Source organism: Vespa velutina, chromosome 1 (assembly GCF_912470025.1).
Source record: "Vespa velutina chromosome 1, iVesVel2.1, whole genome shotgun sequence".
NCBI classification, from domain to species: Eukaryota; Metazoa; Arthropoda; class Insecta; order Hymenoptera; family Vespidae; genus Vespa; species Vespa velutina.
Window position 1 is genome coordinate 13,216,583 of NC_062188.1, and position 22,776 is coordinate 13,239,358.

General features: G+C 34.0%; 1 protein-coding gene across 6 annotated transcripts in view; it reads right to left on the bottom strand.

The window, feature by feature from the left end:
- Positions 1-181: 181 nt before the first annotated feature.
- Positions 182-22,776, bottom strand: part of LOC124952612 (epidermal growth factor receptor) — a 121,425-nt gene continuing 98,830 nt past the window's right edge. For 5 of the 6 annotated variants that reach the window (XM_047502752.1, XM_047502742.1, XM_047502733.1 and 2 more), the window contains 11 exons: positions 21,324-21,673; positions 9,199-9,534; positions 6,898-7,282; positions 5,868-6,544; positions 5,651-5,780; positions 5,089-5,399; positions 4,695-4,996; positions 3,413-4,624; positions 2,902-3,307; positions 2,554-2,733; positions 182-2,470 (listed from right to left, as the gene is read on the bottom strand). In XM_047502752.1, coding sequence (XP_047358708.1) covers positions 2,163-2,470; positions 2,554-2,733; positions 2,902-3,307; positions 3,413-4,624; positions 4,695-4,996; positions 5,089-5,399; positions 5,651-5,780; positions 5,868-6,544; positions 6,898-7,282; positions 9,199-9,534; positions 21,324-21,459 — 4,383 coding nt within the window. In that variant the 5' untranslated portion in view covers positions 21,460-21,673 and the 3' untranslated portion in view covers positions 182-2,162. The remainder of the gene's footprint in view (positions 2,471-2,553; positions 2,734-2,901; positions 3,308-3,412; positions 4,625-4,694; positions 4,997-5,088; positions 5,400-5,650; positions 5,781-5,867; positions 6,545-6,897; positions 7,283-9,198; positions 9,535-21,323; positions 21,674-22,776) is intronic. The other variant, XM_047502777.1, reaches the window with a different exon arrangement.

Below are 22,776 nucleotides of genomic sequence, written 5' to 3' on the forward strand. Positions count from 1 at the left end.
GAGAGAGAGAGAGAGAGAAAGAGAAGGACATGTGAGATAAATGAAAATAAAGATACTAAATAAAATGAATATGATAATGATAGAGAAAAAATAAGAAAAAAGGATAGTAGGAAGATGAGAGGAAGAGGAAGAGAGGAAAATATAAGAGAAATGACAATAAAAATTCTAAATAAAACGAGCGTGAGAACGATAGAGATCTTTAGAAAAAACAAAATCTTTTAAAAACAACGCTTATCTTCTCTTTCTTCGATTCTTCTGTTATTCAGCGCGGCGTGATGATCTATATATTACAAAATGAATGTTATTAATAATAATTAGTAACGCTTAAACGTAATATACACAATTCGCACTGGCGCTCCACCTCCTCTCTCCTCTTTACATCTTTTATTATCTTATATAAGACATTGTGTTACGCGTAGCAATATTGTATGTTATCAAATTGTTTTATCTTTTGTTTTTACTTTACAATAACAATATAGAAATTGATAATATTTTCTTGTTCGTATTAACATAAAGATTATATTTGCTTTTTTCTTTGTTTTTTTTATTACTTATCACAGAAATAATATGTACCGATCAAAAATCTTTTTTAATCTCGCTAACACCAATTTAGCATACGCGTATATCAATTCATAATAAATGTATCGGGTGGCCGAGAAAGAGGTCTCGTTTCTTTAAAAAATTTTTCTTTTTAAATACATACACAGGTCATAGATCCATTTAAATCATCTCATACTTTCTTTCCTGTACAAACATGGCACATCCTACCCTAATGTTACACGGTGCGTCACTGTATAACTATATTTTTATACAGCCCGTTTCGATTTAGGCAATAAAACTAGGTATGCTTCTTTTTCAAGTACTTCCAACTTCCACCGTCGTGGAAGTTTTTACTTAGAATACTACTAATCGCTAATTTATTTACAATCGTATTTCGTATAAAAATCGAAATCATCATTTGAATTCGATTTAACTCAATTTAATTGAGTTTTCGAAAAAAGGAAAGAAAAGAAAAAAGAAAGAAAGAAAAAAAAACAATAGCATAACAAAAGCATCGAAAAGGATCGTCCAAACAAACAGTGCGTGTTCAGACTAAGAAAGAGAAAATGATATAAAATTTTTAAGTAGAGACACGATAATATTATTTCGTATTTGTAAGGGAAATTTACGTTGATGACGGTTTTCTCTTTTTCTGTATCTCACTCTTTAATAATTTGTCTGAGAGGATCGTACTATAATAAAAAAAAAAAAAAAAAAAAAATAACAAAAAAGGAGCGAAAAAAGAAATAAGAGTAGCCGTCGCGATATTTAAGTGTTCCCAAGGTAAAATAGAATGTCTTTTTTATCACAGTCAGCGGCTAACCGCACGATGCTCCACTATGGGCAATCCAAACGTTCATGGATCTTTTTGGATCCCAACAATAGATTTGCTCGCGTTATATTATATTCAAAATTATCGATATCTCTAAAAGGTCAGTCATTGAGGCAAGGTTGTACCTATCTAAGAACGAGATTGTCGAATCGTCGTGTCATACTATTATGTAGAGACAGATGTTTTCGATCGATCAAGCATTTCAATTATTATTAGAATGATATAAAATTTTTCAAAGTGAAAGGAAAGAGAAACGATTGTGTATTGTTCGTGCAGCCTTATGTCGTTACCTTACGCCAAAGCTCTCTAAACTTTCAATAAATCTTACAGATTTTTAGGTAACAATTTATTTACAAGCCATGGCAAATGGCACATTAAGAAAAATGTTTGCACTATTTATTCGCTTGAAAGCGGATAACGCATAATAATATGCGCTTTCGCTCGTTTTATGTGGCGTCGTCCGATTTATCCTAAATTCTATCATTCTGTTTCTCAATCGAACATCTTTCACAATTCTCGTATCATACGACTTAAGTCTAATCACAATCGAGCGCGGCACTTGAACGAAGCGTCCTTTGTAAGTACTGTAAGACATACTCATTCGAGTAATCGTCCTTTGGATACAAATATGTATTTTCCGTGACGTTCGATTTTTATTCTCCGACTGTTTTACAAACGAAATGCACACTTTTGATTTCATACGTAAATCTTATTCGTCGATTACTTCTCGAAGTCACGAAACTTATTATTCTCCTGTATAAGTTTTAATGAAATCACGATTTGAGTACAATCAAACGGTTGTTTCATTCTTCCTAAAAGGTTTTAGCGGTTGTAATTCGCGTTCAAGTCTATCGAAATCATTGTAATATTCGTGATCCGATTCCTCTTCGGAACTTCTTTGCCGAACTTGAGAACCAAATGCTCCGTTCGTTAAGACCTTTTCTAAATCCGGTGTTGGAATTCCTAGAGTTTGAGGCGTTAGAGGTCCTTCATCTTGTGACATTATATATTCTGGATTATCTAACGATGTTTTCCCTTGGATCGTCAAGAATTCTGGATACTTTCGATAACCATTGTTCACTCGTTTTGATTCTGAGTCTAAAATACAAATCCAATTGATTAAAATAATCATTATAGTGATGAAAGAACTATTAAAATCAATTTAAAAATTTGCTATTTACCTGAAGGTTTTGTGTCTCCTATGAGATCCATGTATTGAGTTGTATTGGTTGGAAGCTGTGGCGATGGCATTAAATAATCGTCTTCGTCCAACGGCAAATCTAATTTAAGATTGCCTACTTGTGCTTGTTGGTGTGCCGTATTTACCTCGGTATTGAAACAGTCGTCTGTTACGTCACAATCTACGATAACAAAATTGTATATATTAAAAATGTACAAATATATAAACAAATAAATATATCAACAAATGAATGTATTAACGAATTAATATATTAACGAATGTACATAAATTTCTGAATGTATATATTATTATATATAATAATATTGTTTATCTTATCGAGTTTACTAACCTCTGACAACGACCATTTTTAATGGATCGGAACAGTATCTCGAACTTGAACTATCAGAACCTACAACGTGTCCACAATGTCCATTCGGATGAGCATAATGACCATGTTGTCCAGAATTTCCAGGCTCATGAGACGCATTTCCATTTCCATGATTCGAATTATATCTCAATAATTCCCTATCCCAGTTTTGTTGATTTTGCGGTATTGGAGAATCCGCCGCCAGTGGCTTACCATTTGGCCAGCATGTTTTAACAGGCGAATGTGGTGGAGAATCGGAAGTACTAGACACTGAAATACCAGGTGGTACAGGTGCTCTCGATTTTGGTTGAAGATATTCATCGGCATCTACTAATGCTTCTGGTCCATCCATAGCTGATGCGAGATTTCGGATCATTTCTTTCTCGTCCTAAAATGATAGAAAAGAATCAATAGAATCGATTAGATAAAAATCGATGGATCGATAGGATGATTATATTCTAATGATCAAAGATAATTGAGATATTTAATGTACCTGTAAAGTGTATGACGGTAACCTCATGTATTTGTCTCCTTTAATGGCAAGATATCGACCAGGATCCCTAGACATTTTAGCAAACTCTTCGGCTAGTTCTTTAAAACTAGGCCTAGATTCCGCATCCAACATCCAACATTTGATCATAATCATATAAACATCTATAGTACAGATAACAGGCTGTGGCAATCTTTCACCTTTTTCCAACAATTCAGGAACATTTCTTGCCGGTACACTTTCATATGGTCTACCACCATATGTGAGTACTTCCCAAATAGTAACACCAAATGCCCACACGTCGGATTTGTGAGTAAAAACACGATGTTGTATACATTCTAATGCTAACCATTTTATCGGCATTTTCCCACCCGCTGCTTTATACTGTTCCTCGTTGATATCCAAAAGTTTCGCCAATCCAAAATCTGTGATTTTCACACAATTTGGTGTTTGAACGAGTACATTGCGTGCAGCCAGATCTCTATGAACCAGCCTTCTTTCCTCGAGATAAGCCATACCTCTTGCTATTTGGGTACACCAATTTAACAGAGCCTTTGAGCCTATCTTATCTTTGTATCTTCGTACGAAGTCTAACAGACAGCCTAATGGCATTAATTGTGTTACTAACATCATCTGTGACGTCATACAAACAGCCAGCAATTGTAACAAGTTTGGATGTTCGACACTAGCCATGATGTATGCTTCATCGAGAAATTCTTTCGAAGTATTCGTACCCGTACCATCGTGTAAAACTTTTATGGCGACTGGAATTTTCACATTTTCACCTTCCGGTACCCAAACACCTTTATAGACATTACCAAAAGCTCCGTAACCTAAGATGCCACCCTTTCTCATCTCTTCTTCTTTGATTATACGTAACTTCGCCAAATTTGGCTTTACACCTGTTGGTCGAAGCGGTTCGTTGTCATCCAAGCCTGTTAATGCCATTGTCATTTTTACGGTATTCTCTTTAGCTTTTGCATGCATACGCCATTGATAAGTGATTATCGATGCCACTACAACGAATACCACTATGAAAACGACAGCACCGGCAACGATAGCAGGTCGAAGTTCGTTTTCTATTTGAAAGCCAGGGCTGATGATTTCTAAGGAACAGTAGGGTTCATTATCCTGAGGGAAGATTTTATGTGGATATTCCGGTGGACAAGTTTCGGTACAATTGAAAGATGTTGAATTATCATTTGGATCGCCATCCTATAATTTGATTTAATTAATAGATGAAAAAAAGAATATTTAAAATAATAAATATAATATGTATACGTACGATATAAATTTTGTAATTACGGCATTTGTAGCATTGATTGGGTCCAGAACCGAAACAACCACGGCATTCCCCAAAACAGGGTATACATAATTGCGTTTCCGCATCAGCAAAATGGTCGGCAGGACATTCGTCCTCACACTGTTCTCCTCTTTTATATTTTGTACATTGTTGACACACTTGTTCGTGAAAACCATAACCATTGCATTTTTTACAACGTGGGTGACACTTTCGACATACAGCTTTACCTGCAAGAGATTTTAAAGCACCTTGCTCTTGTGGACTAACCCACTCGTAATAATGTCCTGTAATAAAATATTAATTTGTGTAATTTATTTTCTATGATGATCGAACAAAATGTACTTTTTACTTAATGATTGCAATATTAACTACATACCATCTGGGCATGGTTCCCTTTTTTGTAAACATCCTGCAGGTATATGACCATTCATAATCGCTTTTTCACAGCTGTGACATCCGTTAGCTCCTATATTGTTTTCTGGACCTTCGCAACCACCCACACAATTTTCATGACAATGTTTACATTGGCCATTATCGTTATACTTTGAAGACGGACATTCCTGAACACAATAGGGACCATCTCTAACGTGTTTACACTTGGTACAATGTTCGGCATTCGGTCCGGTACAAGAGCCGTCGCATTCTTCGTGGCATAATTTACAAGTTTTCTCGTCCGCTTGGTAAATTCTATTACGTTTAAGAAAGAAAGTGATTATTTTAATTATCATTTGTAAAAGTTTAAAGACATTTTTAATAAATGCAATTTTTCTATCAGCATCCATACGAAAAAACGAATGTACAAAGTGTACTTAGTTTATAGCAAGATTTACCTTCGTTCCATAACTTAGGTGAGCAAATTCGATCGAATAAAATATGGTTATTCTGAGAATTTATTCTATCGATCATTATAATTCTATAATTAATCAAAATTCACTTACCCAGATGCAACGCAATCTTGAAGGCAGTCATTTCCTAAGATGAAGTTTCTACAAGACAAACATTGAGCTGGCCCAGGACCCCAACATCCTTCATCTGAGCATTGTTCATCGCATACCAAATTTTCTGCTTCTGTAAACGAAACGATACGATATGTCAATGTCACGTAACTCAAGAGATTCATTTTTAAGCAAAGCAATAACGTTCAATTTCACTTACTGCAATCGCTTTCGTTTCTGTTGTTCAAATATAAGCTGTCGTGTTCCGAAGATTTCTTGATTCTGCTCCAATTAATACTCTGTGCGTAGCACAACTTTTTATTCTCCAATATGGCGATAGCACCAGAATAAATCTTTTTCAATGCGCTCAGACCCAACGATACCAAGGACGTTTTTACGATGTACAAAGATGAAAAATATTCCGTTAAGGTTCTACCACCGATCACTTCGAGATTACGGAAATATGAAAGATTCGTAAAATCTTTATGATCGCCTTGAATATTCAAATACCCTGTGATTTCTTTTAACGTACTGAAGACTTCCAATTTATCAGGATGCATTTTTTTGTAACGTTTGGCGAAAGTAAAATTCGGATAAATGTCTTGGAATCCTTCGAAACTTTGATCGAGAATTGTGATGGATCCTTCGATGATTGTGCAGTCCTTGAAGCTATCGATGTTACCGGAATGAACCTTTTCAACTCCTTTACATGTCTTAGGACAGGGACCGTCACAAGGTACACATTCGCCATTCAAAACTTTCTTCTTTGGTGGACAAGATCTTACGCAAGCTCCATTATCCTTCAAAAGATGTTCAGGACATTTTCTAACGCACGTTGCTCCGTAAGCGTATTTTCCATCAGGATTAGCTTCCCACGAGTAAGTTGTCGGGTTATATCTGTCAAAATTCGTAAGATTAACGAAAATAAGAAAACAGTTTCTTCGAGGATGTAATATTCTTAACATATATGATTGTATGGAAAATTCGTACTACTTCTTCATTCGCATATATTTATCAAAATATGTCAGTACTTGTATAAGGATATTATAAATATAGTAGTTCTTCTGTATATATTGAAATGATTGTGCATAATCCTTATAAATTTTTTTATTGAAATTTAATGATTTATTTTAATTTTGCGTCTCATTGAAAATAAAAAAAAAAAAAAACAATCGGTAAGAACTTTCCGAACAATTCAATAATAATAATATTCAATCCGTTTTCGTAAAAGTGTAAAACGAAAATCTTACTTTTGCATTGGCGGACACTCCTGTGTACAAACTCCATCGTCGAAAAAGTTTTTGCAAGCAAGACAGTCGCTTTGTTTAGGGCCAGTGCAGCCACCAGCGCAAAAAAGATGACAACACTCTCGTGGATTGGGCCCGAAGCACCTGCCCTGCCAGCATTGTGGTGAGCAGTTCGTTTTCGAGTACCTCTGACAGTTCTCAGGTCCTTCTCCCCAGCAACCCTGCTCGCAACTCTTATCGCACTCCGGACAAACACGTTCGGGCGAAGTGAAATTATAGACGTATAAATATTTCCCACCTTGACCCGTAATTATTTCCTCCCAGTTGATCGTTTTGATGTGGCAGAGGTTGTAGTTGTTGTACATACCCACACTTCCGTTGAGAATGTCTGCAACAGAAAAACAGTACATTTAAGATTAATTATTCATTCTTTATAACATCATGTAATTTTGAAATCACACACTTATAGGTATATAGGTAATTTTACAGAAATAGGAATTTTTCGTGACTCTTTTACTTTTTATACTTTAATTAACATAAAATTGAATTATATTTTCAATATGAAGGAAGATGTAATAAGTGTGAGTATATTAAGAAATTATTTAACAAAACTATCTAAATCTTTGTATAATTCAAATGAGAGCTTTTTAACTACAATAATCTCAGATCTTTATTCTTAATTTCTTGGAAAACAATGTGACAAAGGATTAAGCACTAATCAAAGGATTGATAAGGATATATTAAAACGAATGTATTTTTGTATTTAAAGGACGTTTCACATTCCTTTTTGGTAATTATTATTCTATTTTACTGTTATGCAAATTATAATTAGCTTTTTTCTTTAAAATATTTTTTTTCGATAGTATTAGAAAAGGATACCAAAGAAAAAATTAAGTAGAGAATAAATGTTGATTATTTTTCGAAAGCTTCAATCTCTTTTTTGTTTATCAAATATTAAATTAAAAATTAAGACTAATATTAACATTTAATTTGATTAAGATTTAATTATTTTTAAGATTATATTAATGTATTATTAATTATTAAAACTGATGTTAATAATTTGTGGTATGAGATTTATCTAAAGTAACAGATATCTAAGGATGTTCTAAATTGTTAATTTTTTGATTCAATCGAATATCGAATGAATTATTTATTTTAAATTCGGCCTAATACTGAAGCTTCAATTGAATTATCTGTTTTTATTACATCACAGATGATATGATTAGCAGTATCACTTAGATTCTTGTTTGAGGCCGTTATTTACATCATAATATAGTCATATAATATAGATATACATTATAATATAGTATCATAATATAGTAGTAAATCAGAAGAATTTGTGCTATAAATATAATTGATAAAAATGTAAGTAATATATATTTTAAAATATGATATTTATTTAATATTTACTTATATTTTTATTTCTATATAAAAATTTATAATTGGAAATGTAATTTTTTTTGTTTTACGATGAAATTGACATTTCAATGGTATTTTTGTTGTATGTATGTAAATTTTTTGTATTTCCTAGGGATTTGTAAAATGATTCAGTATTCGATCAAATCGTTGATCGAATCTATTGAATCTAGCCGAATATTAAATAATGTGTACCGATTTGACCTAATATATAGTAAAACTGAATATTCACGACAATCTATAAAGATATTGGATTTATCTGTTTAATTGTATTTAAGTGGTATATACTCAATTCCATGTAACTTTCATTAAAATCTTCAGTTTCTGGTTTATTTTGTTAAGAACGAAAATTAATTTATTTTTATAATAATAAAAATGAAAATAATTTTGATGTTGATTCTTCAGATTTCCTAATTATTCTCTTATGAAAATAATAAATTCGTGATTGAAACTGTAGAAGATATTTTTTGTAAAAGATATATCAGTTTCTATTTTAAATATTTATTCTATAATTTTTTTGTTTAAATCCCAGTCCTTTGGATATTTTTTTAGTCCTTTAATCATGTATTTTCGGAAAAAATACTCATAATACCTATTTTATATATTAATTGTTTTCATAACAATAATAACATATTTTGTTTCATGCATCAAAAGTTTCTTTCATATATTTTTAAATTTAAATTATACTTTACGGTTATTGAATTTATTATAAAAATTGTTATAATTGATTATAAATTTGTTAAGATTATTTATTATAAATTATACCGTATATAATTATATAATATAATTAATTGTTCTTGTTTAGATACGAAAAAAGTCTTATTGCTTTATTATTTTTTTTTTCGAATTAAATAGCTTTTATGAAAGAAAGAGGCAGAGTGAGCTTACCTCTGAGGGCCGGCATCTCCAGATTGTGCATTTGACACATCGTGACGAACAGAGCGAACTCCACGTCGTGAATATTGAGTTTGAAGAGGGTTCTTCCACGTATGATTTGCAATCTAGGAAGGACGATCTTCCGTACGTCCACGTGACTAATGAGGACGTATCCGGTGACTTCTCGTATATATTGGAGAAAGCTGAGATCGAGGGTTTCATTCTGGAGCCACGTAATCTCCAGGTTACCGTCGACGTAAGTACAGTTGGTGTACCGGTCTCGAAGATTCCGGTAATGGTGGTGTTTGTTGGACGGCACGGAAAGACGGCCATTTGTTCCGATGCAGACTTTAACACAAAAGAAAATATTTTTAATAACAAATAGATTGAATTAACAAAAAGTAAGGATTTAATTTAACGCATTAATTTATTATCGATAAGTGATATATTTTTTTTTTTATTAAAAAAGATTCCTGACACGTTAACTTTTCAACTTTTCATCAAATAAATTTTATTCCATGTCGAAAGTACCCTTCGGATTCATCGAGATTGCTTTCTGAGCTCAAAAACATACTATACTAGTAGGCGAACGACTGCCATAAAGCGTTGGTCTCCGTCATTTTGTTGCGCAACTACGCACCAGAGTCGACAACGAACGTCGAACAGCTTTAAAGTGTACGTTAGTCGTGGGCACGAGTCGCACGTGAAACACCATAAATATCGAATGATGTTGTGACAGCGTAATTTGTTCCTTTCTATCTTTCTCTATATGAGTAGTTCGAGTTCAATTGTCAAAGACAATGTGAATCGTAATTGATAAAAAAAAAAAAAAAAAAAAAAAAAAAAAAAAAAAAAAAAAAAAAAACAAAAAAATATAAATAAACAAATAAATAAACGTTAATAACGAAAGTGATAAAGGGCATAATTCAATTGATATCATGCATAAGAAATGGTTGACAAATTGTCCGAATTCTTCGTTATATTAAATATTATTAGCGTTTTGCTTACAAAAACAAAAAAACAAAGAAAAGATCAAGAGAACACATAGCGGCACGTCTTGCCTTTTGGAATTTGGTTTTGTTCATGGTACATCGTTTGAGACTGCTTGTGTCTTGCGTTTCGGCTGTGCGTTCCAAGCTCGTCGTCGTGCCGACGAAAAGGCGATCTTAATCTAACCGAGCGATCGGAATCATGAGAAAATAATTGCGATGGTACTTTCTAAGGACCTTCTTGCAATACATGGAGGAGGGAGGAAGGAAGGGATGTCGCACAAGCTCGAAAGAAGAGTCGTATAGTGTGCGGCTCGTCATCGACGCGGCGGCTCTGCCGACTCGAGAGACGAAGAAAAGAAGATGGAGACAACGAAAGAATCTTTCGATGTCGAGTTGTCGGGATCGGTATTCCTACTGACCAGATGTTACTCGCGATGTATGCGTTCCAAGACGAATACTAAATCTTCCTTTCTACAAAATCCGACGATGTTCGATAGGAATTCTTTGGAAAATTTTATTTTTTTCCCTTTTGTTATTGTCTAAGTTTCTCATAGCAATCGTGAAATGTTATTATTTATTTGTATTATATTGGATTGGTCAACTAATATAGATATATGATATAATCATATATAATATGTGCATAATATAATAATATCAGAATTTTTATGATTTTATATATTAACGTATTATGGTTTAAATAGGTATTTTTTATTGAAAATTATATAAACCAATAGATGATGTCTACAATATGTCTATGATACGATTCCGTATCATAGATCTCCGTATCATAGATGTTGTTTATTTCTTTATCAACATGTGTGTCTCGACACTATTTTATTTTTGTTATCGATTACATTTCAACATGTCTCCACAGAGAAAGAGTTCAATTAGCGAGATTGTCTCCTGATTGACGAGGAGAAAATTGATTCTGTGTAAAACAAATTAACCGAAGAACGATTATCGAAGATCGGAGGTGCTGTTGATTTCCTTTTCAGGCAATTACATCATCACCTTCTGTACCTTCGTAAATCCATACTACTCGTCCGTCTCCTCGATCTTGACTATTTTATAACAGTTCTATTCTCTCTCTTTCTTTTTCTTCTTTAAATTCTTCAACCCGTCGTCCACATCTCGTTCCACTTTGCTTTTCGACGAGTCGAACGGCCATACGATGGAAATTCTATTCTGAAGGAAGAATAAACGAGCACCTTTCCAAGTCCTTTCGAAGATCTATCGATCCGTCTTTTCTACGTTTCTTCTCCTCTCGTTCTTTGGTCTTATTTTCTTCTTTCGTTCTCTCGTCACAGTCGTTCGCGACTGTGCTTCGTCAGTATCTACATGAATACGTTCACTTAATACATGATCGAGACGAAACAGAACTGACTTTCTTTTGAATTTTAGTCATTGAATTGTACTATCTTAAAAGATTATTCTAATATATAATATATAAAAATGTGTATTATGTATCATATTATGTATCATATTAATCAAAATTGTACACGAGCATACGAATAGATCGGTTATAACAAAAATTTAATTTTTTTCGTATGGAAATAAAAATTTATTCTAATTACACGCATTTTTTCTAAGAAAATTAAAGATCAGAATTTTGTAGTGTAATCCCGTCAGTTCTGAGACAGGTGTAGAACACATAGAAGAGATTATATGATAGAAAGTATAGAGGTTGGTCGAGAGAAATCAAGGATTTGGTTAAGGTCGACGGGCGAGCAACGTTTCTCATTCCTTTTCTTTCCCTTACGAAGGTGGTGATTATCCTTCGTCAAGGGGGTTGCGAAAATTGCCGAGGAAGCCTCTCACTCTCAACGAATTAACATTCTGCCAAATTTACGGCTGCAACGCCCGTGGAAGACAATGGGTGGTATCGATTTGCGGTTGAAGCGTGAAACTGCCTATTTTGTAATTATAACATACGTTTTTTTATTTTTTTAAGGACGCACGTAAGATTGACCAAGCCCTATACTTTTTGTCGTGCAAACTTCACGCCTCATGAGTATTATACTCATAATATTATACAATGTTACAAATAATGTGTGTGTATAAGAATGAGAGAGAGAGAGAGAGAGAGAGAGAGAGAGAGAGATGTTAAGAAAATATGTAATATTATCGATAAATAAAGTAAAACGTTTGTATATATAGAATAAAAATTTTTGTTTGGAGAAACAAATTTTTAAAGTGTCAACGTGCTCATTGCTTTACTTACTAACATCTTTCTATGTTTATTACATGATATTTCCAATATTTATCAAGTATTCTACTATTATTTATCTCTTGTTAAATCTTTATTAAATTTTTATCGCTTTTTATATATATATATATTCATACCTATTATATTTAAAGAAAGAGAAATCGATTGAAAGCAAACGAATTTTGAAGGAAAGAGAATCATTTGTTGTACAATAAAGTCTTGTTAAAATGACAGTGACCGTATCCGTTGAGAAAAACATATGGTATAGAGACTGGAGAAACGTGAACGTACCGAAATCCCGTGGCGAGAGATTTCTTTTGTGGGTGCGAGAGTTGTATGTTAGGTAACGTGCCGTATAAGAGAGAAAGAAAGAGATAGACAGTGTGGGTCTGATTTTTATGCGGCACTTTAGAACGCCATTAAAGGGCCAAAGTAATACGAAATAACCGCATGGTGATACCGGGCTGGCAGCGGCGCCGTTTATTTGAGCTCGTAAACATCGATGCCAAGAAAGACAGAGAAAGAGAGAGAGAGAGAGAGAGAGAGAGAGAGAGAATCGAGAGATACCTTGCGAGACCCTACCGAGGAGGCCCGCGGCTAGTAAGTGTCCGCAGAAATAAAGGTCGGTCATCGTAAACGTGCGAAATAACCAACGGCTTCGCTTCTTACTAAGAGCCAAAATGCTAAAGAAAAAAATATACGTGAGAGAGAGAGAGAGAGAGAGAGAGAGAGAGAGAGAGAGAGAGAGAGAGAGAGAGAGAAAAGTAGAGGATTCTCTTGTCTTACAGAAGCAATAGCAAGAATTTCTTCTAGGAACCGAAGTTGTTGTAATCTTAGCGAACATGACATCTATTCCTTCATAAAACTACTTATGTAAACACATTTACGTGGTTTCTCATTTCGTCACCGATGTCTTATCTCCCAATATCCATATTGTTAACGAAATTTTCAATATTTCATTAATTTAATTTTATGATAATTTCGGAGGCGAAATTTAATTGTACCAACGGTACTTTGGTACTCTCGTTACTCTCTGCTTCGTTCCATCGTACATGCATATATATATGTGTATGAGTGTATATATATATATATATATATATATACATATGCGTATAAGTTGAGTCGAGAAGAAAGAGGAGATAGAATACAACACCGACGATATATAAGTCGTTCGTATACGCCATAATCCTGGCATAACCATCCGAAGGATAACATTAATAGCTTTATGGTTTATTGCTTTCGAGTCTGCGGTTAAGTTCCTCCGCTCCCTGCAGGGCAAGAGCACGAAGAGAACGTGCCGGTCCACGATACCCTGTATATACCCTAGTATATACATACCCTCTGTATATACATACTTACATACATATCTCTTTCCTTCGTGTATCTCCATTTTTGATCGCGTTACCGTCTTTCTTCTTCTTCTCCTTCTCCTCCTCCTCCTCCTCCTCCTCCTCCTCCTCCTCCTCCTTTCTCCTTCGCGATGCCATTTTATTCTTTCGTTCTCTTCCTTTCGATTCGATTCGTATTTACGTTCGGTACTTTAACCTCGATAGAACGCTCGACAGAGAAATCTACTCGAACCATATGCTTCTATTCCTTTTCGCTCCTGGAATTCTCACTTTACGATCCTACACGATCCTACGGAATAGCTTTACTACTTTTATGACCTCGCTGGCACGATCAATATTACGAGCCGATCAAACTAATAACTACTGGCTTTAATAATTCCTTTTGATGAATAAGCGGAACCTCTAGTTATTCTTTGCTTCTTGATTTATAATAAGTAGTCTTTCTATTTCGATGTTTCATTTTTATCGACGAAAAATATCGATATTAGAAATCAATTTTATTGATCGATAAAACATTCTTAATCTTCTGAAAAATATGATGTCATCAGGACAAACGATTGTACATCGGATTTCTATTTCATTCTCTGTTTTTCTTGCAAAGTTTCAAGCATATTCTTTTCTTTTCTTTCATTCCTAATATTCTCATTCTTTTTCTTAACTTGTTACGTGATTTATTATTTCTTTTTATCTTCGCAATCTCATTTCAAAAGTTCATGTTCGTACATAAGAGATCATGTTTGCTCTCTTTGCTTTTCACACGAAAATTGCTTTACTTTTGAAAAGTATTAACGTCTTTATATTTAAAATATTAAAACTATTTCTATATTAATATTATTTGAAGATAATTTTTGAAATACAAACGTAAAAAATATTTGTAAAAATAAAATTATTGTCCTAATATAATTACGATTTTGAAAATATGAACCTTTCGTCTTAATAATCAAAAATAATTTGTAAAAATAGAACTATTATCATAACATAATTTCGTTTTAGGAAATATAAATTCATGTTAGTAAATAAAAATAATTGTAAAAAAATTGTTAAGAAAAACGAGAGATTATGGATTGATACTGATAGAAAGTTAAGTTTCATAAAGGAAAATGCTTACGTCTTCTTCATCTTCTTTCTCCTTTCTTCGAAGGAGTAGTCCAACAGTACCGATCATGGATCGGTAACACGCAACATATGCTAATTTCTTGCCTCGGGGGAGCGAAGCGATGCAAGAGGATCAGAATCGATCTCTCACGGATTCTACGTGTGCTTGACGTATCTCGATCTGTCTCCGATACCGTCGAGGTCACCGAGCTGCCAATGTTTTCCCGCGTACGCTAGATCGATAATCGAGCTAGATCGCACTCCTTACGTGGGTTTAGATTTAAGCTATTCCTTTTTTGGTAGCCGCGAACCAACTCGTATCTACTATATCATGGATTTTCTAATCGGATTTCAAATTATTATTATTAGTTTTATGTACTTTCATTTTATTAATTTTAATAGACGTAAGATTCAAAAGATTTTCATAAGAAATAAAGAAAATTTTTTAATATAAAGATTGAGTCACGAAGTTTAATACAGAGTGTGACAAAAGTTTCTACGTAGTATTAAAAATCTATTACTCTTTTTCGAGATATTTTAGAATAATTTTTTTTTCAATTTATGAGATTATGATCCTAGCAATTTTTTATCCATCTAGGAACTTTTGGTCCATTCTATATTTGTTATTAGATCATGAATATAATACAGTGTAATTAATTAGAGTTTGTCATATAAATTAATGTATAAATTAAATTAAATTATAAATTTAAAATTTCTTTATAAAGAGTAAAATTTTTTATTTATATTTTATTCAATTACATTTATACAATGTAAAACAAATTTATATTAAAAATTTTATTTAATTTAGAACATGTTATAAATTATAGAATAAAACAAATCAAAATTTCGTTATTCTGTTTCGAATTATCATGAAATTATTTCGTTTTCAAATATATATATATATATTATTAATATTATTTCAATACGAAAGAAAAGAGAGAGAGAGAGAGAGAGAGAGAGAGAGAGAATCTTGGCTTTAATTTGTATTAGGGATCAACAATCTTCGATCGCCTTTCGTAATATTGATAAGCGTCTTACCTCGATTCTAACTGGTGATCGTTTTCTTAGTCACGGAAGAGGATCTAAAGAGCGGATTATGGATCGATTGTACTCGTTTTATAAGAAAGAACGAATAACGCGTTTCTATAAGGAAGCAGAAGTCCAATGCGGAACGTTAAGATAGTTGTTCTTGGTTCAAAGCGAATCGCATTACTTGGAGCTGCGCCAACTGCCGTATGGAATGTACTTTGCATCGATAAGCATGCGTTCGACTCATCGAACCGCGCGATTATCGCGAAGCCTTCTTTAGAAATCAGTATATATATATATATATATATATATATATATACATATATATAGATATGAGTATACAAGGATAGATAAAGTCATAGATTGGAAAGAATTCAAAATCGTTTCTTATTGAAAATAAACTAAGAAAATTTTTAAAGATTCTATTCATTCTATTCAATTCATATGAATTGCTTACACTTCCTTATTATTAAAAAAAAAAAAAAAGAAAAGAAAATTCAAAAACCAATAATAAAGAAGAGTAAAAAATTCCATTCAACGCCACACCTTGGAAAATCATTATATACCCTAAGGTGTATTCTCTTGGAATGCACAAGTTAGATTTAAGTGAGCTGACGATTAAGAAGCAATTAAAAGAACGGCACACATGAGAAGACATCTTCAACAAGAAAAACGAATAGAGAGACCAGACTGGACACCAGACTAAGAAGTCGACGATACACCTGGCCTCTCTTTTCTTTTAATTTTAGGGCAACTCCTTTTCGAGATTAGCCAGTTTCAATGAATAAGAACATCGTCGCTTCGTCAATTAAACAAGCAGGCTTTCGAACAATATGAGATCTTTAACAAACAGAATGTAATAAAGAAGGTTAATCTACGTACGCGAAAGGAATACAATTGAGATATGTACATATTTGTTATATCAAACGAATCGATTATTTTCTACGATATGTGCTAATCAATAGCATTTATCGACATTTTCACTACAATATCGAGCTCTCATTATTGTACCGATACCGAACAATTTGTTCTACCTTTAAACTTCTAGTTCTGAATCTTAATACGATAGTTATAGAGAGATGATCTTAATGAATAAAAAATTTAACGCATGTAATAAGAAAATACAAAGCGTATTTAAGTATATCTATAGATATGTACGTCGAAGAATAAGGTATCGCGTAAAGTTCGTTTCGTTCTCTCTGCTCTTGGCAACGAACATTATATTCTCTTTATCTTGTATTACAAAATCAAGACTCTCTAGTACTGTTTCTTTCTCTACATATATATCTGTTCTTCTCCTATTTCCTTTCTCTCTATGTATATCTATCTATTTATCTATCTATATATCTATCTATCTATCTATCTATCTTTCTGTCTTTCTCTCTTCCATATACGTAAAGTATATATAACCTTCTCTCTTTTCCTTTAGTTGAATTTTTCCGAATTCAGGATCGATGAAAAATTCCACCCACTCACTCCTTACCCTCGTCATCCACCCACATTTCGTTTCGAGACCTGCCGGTGCCTGTGTGGAACGAGCGATGTTCACCATCGATCAAGCTGTTCGAGCTATGGCGAAAGAACCAAGCTAGTATCGTCGTACTAACCTTTCGACTTTTTCAATACTTCTCCACACCTTTCAACCTGACCAATCGATGACATGAATAAATTCTTTGTATGACACGTTAAGAAGATGCAGCGATTCATTTTCGATCAGTTCGATTGTTTCCATCTTTAATTTATTCTATTTATTTTTATTTAAAAAATTTCGATGTGACTTTCGTTATAGTTAATGTTTTTTTTCTCTCGTTATATACTTTTTATAGTTTTTCTCGTTTGATTTTAATGAAATTACTGTATCGTAAGGCAAGCACGTTGATTGATACCTCTTTAAGATAGCCTTGTGAAAATAATGTTCTATCTCGTAGCTGTAACCACCTGTTACTAGTTTTCGTTCTCTTCCTTCAGGGCTGTCCTTCTCTTCTTTCATCTTCCCTTCTCTTTTATACTCTTGTCGCAAGTACATAACTAAGCCCTAAGGGTAAATTACGAAAGTCCGCGGGTGAAAATGATTAATAAGACTCGCCATGACTATTATGCCTCGTACGAGCGATTGCCCGTTGGAATTCCAGCTTAATTGAATCGACTTTAAAATCCCATTAGCGAGAAAGATCGGCACGTGTCATGTCCGTTGGCAATCGAATCAAAATGATTCCATATGTTATAGTCATGCTTTTATGCCGTCTGTTTCTTTATAGAATAACGATAGACAACACGACAAACCCTAACCTTCGATTTCTCTTCGAGGAATTAAAAAATAAAATTAATGAAAAATATCTATTAAATCTTGTGATTTATACAGACAAATAATAAATATTGAATTGTTAGTAAAATGTCATTTCTTTCTATATGAATATGTTAATAAATCTGTAACAATAATAAATTTAGTTTTGTCCATGTATTAAAAAGAGACATTTGATGAAGCCTTTATAAATATTTCCTTGGTAGAATTTAATGATTCATTTTATTTTTGTGTTTTGTTAAATATAAAAACCGATAAAACGTATTTTTATAAGTTGATACTTTTTAGTCATAGGGAAGACAAAAGTGCAACAAAAATGACAAAAAAGATTTGTACTGTTTAAGGAGATGATACTTTTAGCTGTTTTTAGTCTTGAAGACCGAGAACACTCGGGAAATACTGATGATAATCAAATCATGAAACTGATAGATAACAGAGATCTTAAATTTATTAAACCGTTCACGAAATTTCTGGACGATATATTTAAATTCGATGATGGTTAGTCCATCCTCTTTGCTATTATTAAGAATTTTATAATCGTCCTTCGTTACGCTCGTCAAAAAAGGAACAAATTAAAATAACATTGTTTATGCGCGTATAAGGATCAATTTTTTGCCGGGCACCATCTTAAGATCGGACTTTGTTATACCGCACGGACATGTCGACTAGAGGAGATGCCGAGAGGAGGGAAGATCTCTCTCTTCTACGTTGTATCGGGCGCCCCCCCTACTCCCCCTTGTATATTCTTTGATCTCGGAGAATGAAGAGAGGGCGCGCGCAATCCCACGAGTACATAAATATCTGCCGAGCATATTGAGCGGTCATATTTCATTCGAAGGGAAAAAAGCGAGCGTCCCTCGGAAATTCAACATCTCAATCCGTCTCTCGGATCTCGTCAATATTCCGAACGGTCAATTAAGGCATGCCTCCCAGATGTCTCCTCTTGATCCAGTATACATAGTACGTACATATATGCTTTAGTTCAATAGAGACGTCTACCGGAACGGTATTACGTTTCGCTTTATTTTTCGTACTTTTTTTTTGACATATTTTCTTCTCTTTTTATTTTCTCTCTCTTTCTCTTTCGTTCTTTCTATCCTTGTTTTTGTCTTTCGAATATTTCAACAAATGTAACGCATACGGGATTGAAAAAAGAAAAAGAAGAAAACGAAAAGAAACTCAGGTTTAAATATAAAGAAGTTTATTCGTAAACTTTTTCATTTCAATGAAACGAGTAAGATAAGTGGATACGGATAAGGGATAAGGAAAGAAGAGGGATGAGACCGACGAAGGCAAGCAGGCGTAACTCGCCTCTTAGTTTAATGGCTATGAAAGAGCGAACGGTCGTGTTATCGCTTTAATAGGTACGTTTATGGAAAGCACTTTAGCCGATATCGGTGATGGAGAGCTCTCTCATGGTACTCCAACGAATCTTGAGAGTTTTATCGGCCGACACGTTGCCCTTTTTGATTGCTCATAGTCGCTAGGACAATTCATATCGTTTCTTCGAATCAATTAATCGAATTTGCATTTCGTAGGTAGATAGATATATAAGACGTCGTCGTAATTGTCGTTTATTATCGCCAAAAAAATTAGTTACCATGTTAAAACGTGATGCCCGACAGACGTCGATAAAAAAGCAAAGAAAAATATTGTGGTGAGTTTTCAAGTGGTAATTCTTTGCATTCACTTAATGTGGGTCAAGTCCTCCCGAGGCACGTGCTCGATCGAAACCTACATTTTTGATCATGAAGTCGATGCCTGTCTGCACCTACGCTCGTTTAACCAAACTCGACGGGCTTTCTGTATAAAATCGAACCAAGAGAGAATTCTGAAATCAAGTTAAGAGAGAGAGAGAGAGAGAGAGAGAGAGAGAGAAAGAGAGAGAGAAAAGGAAATGTGAGATTTTAAACGGCACGAGATTTTACTCCTTCACAAGGAACGGTACTTCCCAAGTACCTACTTCAAATAAAAGAGACCCTTCGTCTAGGCAAGCAACCACCCACGTGGATATAACTCTGGCGCAATACTTCCCTTTCTATATGTATTTCCAACAGCATAGTTGATTTATGCTTGATGCTAGAACGCTCCTCAAGAAGTTGAATTTAAGCTAACAATTAACGGATTTCGTTTATAGCGTTAATATCATTCTCTTTGGTAATGTACTATACAACATGCTGTGTTAAAATTTCTATTGAAGAGCTTTTCTTTATGTATGTAACATTAAACAATTATGCTTATCATACATATGTATGTGCATTAGAGTGATCGTTATTTGGCCTGTCGAGGAATTTTTATGAATAGTATTCCTCAGTTTAGCTAAAAACAAATAAAAAAAAATCGTTCTTAAATTTTTATCCGTTATTTTAATATTAAAAACGTGCCGAAGAGCACATATACTTTTTACATTTTACATTATTTTACAATAACAGAAATTTTAAATACCTTTAGATATCATTTTCTAAAATAAATAACGAAAATGGAAAAAAATTGATTTCTGTACAAGTATCATGTGTATTCGTAGTACTTTGTTTGTCGAATATAATTCAAAATTCTTTCGTAATCATTCCTTTGGTAGAACCAGGAAATTATTTGCGATACAATGAAATAATCTGCAATATTTATTGCATTTAATTTTATTCCTTTGTAAGAATTTTATTGAAATTTTGAATCAAATTTACAGCTTCTTTGTAATTTCATTAATCGTTTTATCTAAGAAAATTCGACAAGAAAAGTAACCCAAATATATGTGATTCTTGTATAGGAGTCAAATTTCTTCCGTTTGTTCTAAAAAATTTCATTTAAAAGTATTTAAAATCTTTATGATATTTAAATGTAAAAAAGAATATGTCTTTTTATACGTTTTAATATTAAGATAAACGGCTGAAATTTGCAAATTATGTTTTTTTTTATTTATTTTAAGCTAAATCGAAGAGTGTACTTACCAAAGGCCAAATAATCTTGATCACTCTCGCTATATACATATATATGAGGATCTCGTTTTGATCGATCCATACGATTAATGCCAATGATCATAATATGAAATACAGGAATCGATCAAGATATAATATTTTGCACAAATTATTAATGTCTCGTAGTTTAATAGGACCTAACGCTGTTCTCAGACTCGTCGCTTATGGCAAATAGACGCACTTAGAACTTACTTTTCCCTTTAACGAACTCCGAATTAAGATCCGCGGAGACATCATAAGAGCCGAGGACGATTAGTAGTAGTAACGTCAGCCCGAAGATGTTAAAAGTCGACAGCGCTCCTGGCCAGTGTCGGTGGTTGATGAACATGATGAGCTCTCATGCCATCCACGAGGTCGGGGGCCTTGCCAAGGTGACCTTGAGAACGCAAGCCTCTTCTTCGCGTTGTCTTCGATTGTTACGAGGGTGAGGATGAAAATGATCGGTGGAGGCTCTAGGGCTCGTTCTCGGCGTTCTTGCCATCGCTGTCTTTTCACCGGGCTCGGTGCATATCCGGTGTCAGGATAAACTCGACGACAACAATCTGAGAAAAAAGAAGAAGAAAAAAAAAGAGAATAAGAAAAAGAATTTCTCACCTTTTGTTCGGCTAAAATAAAATTAGGTACTTCTTTCACAAAAGGAAATCAGCGTAAATCATCTCGGCAGTTCGAGATTATCTTACCACGTGATGTTACGAGTATAAATCAATAACTATCGCAAAGAGGAACGAGTTATGCGGCTTATATGGCTCTCGACTCACTGGATCGGATTCAATCGGATCATCGAGTGCCTTGTAATCGCTAAGAGTATAAAGACTCGTATGTTCAACGTATGTATGTACTATGTATATTCGAAGAATCATAAAAAGTCTATTGGAATTTTTATCCTGTAGAACTCTTAAAGGATCGATCGACGAAAAGAGTGTACTTTCTGTTTGTCCATTCGGAAACGGCGGTTTTGAAGGTACCTTTAAGTAAGTACAAGCTTCGTCCTTTTACGCCTGCGATTGTTTCTCGCTACGCTCTGCAAAGGACTGCCTTCTTTTTCTTTGTAGAACGAAAGAGAGAGAGAGAGATAGAGAGAGAGAGAGAGAGAGAGAGAGAAAGAGAAGGAGAAAGCAAGAAAGAAAGAGAGAATGGTATTTCAGAGACCGAGGTATCGAAGGTGTGGAAGCAGAAGTAGAAGAAGAAGAAGAAGGAGAAGAAGAAGAGGAAAGAGAAGGAGAAAGAGGGGAAGAAACAAAGAAAGAGAAACGAGAAAGACAATGCAGAAAGAACAGCAGGTGTCTGTTCTTCTCCAGTCCTTCTTCTTTATTGTCCCTCTCTTTCTCCTTTTCTCTTTTCGCTTATTCGTCTCCTCCTCGTCTTTCTTCTCGCTCGTTCGTGTATACATATATACACACGTACGTACATACGTACGATCTCTAGCCGAAGGGTACTTCTCTTGGCACTCACGAGTTCTCCTCTTTGTTCTTTCGCACTCCCCGTAGAGTGGCAAACAGGAGTTGCCTTATTTGGAGGAGACAAGGAACGATCAACTTAAACAAATGACATCAAGCAAAGTTTTGCCGAGAAGCCTGATTACCCGGTCCCTCGTTAAGGTCGCTGTTTTAGAGCATTGCTATTAATTACGATCGTCTCTTATGTT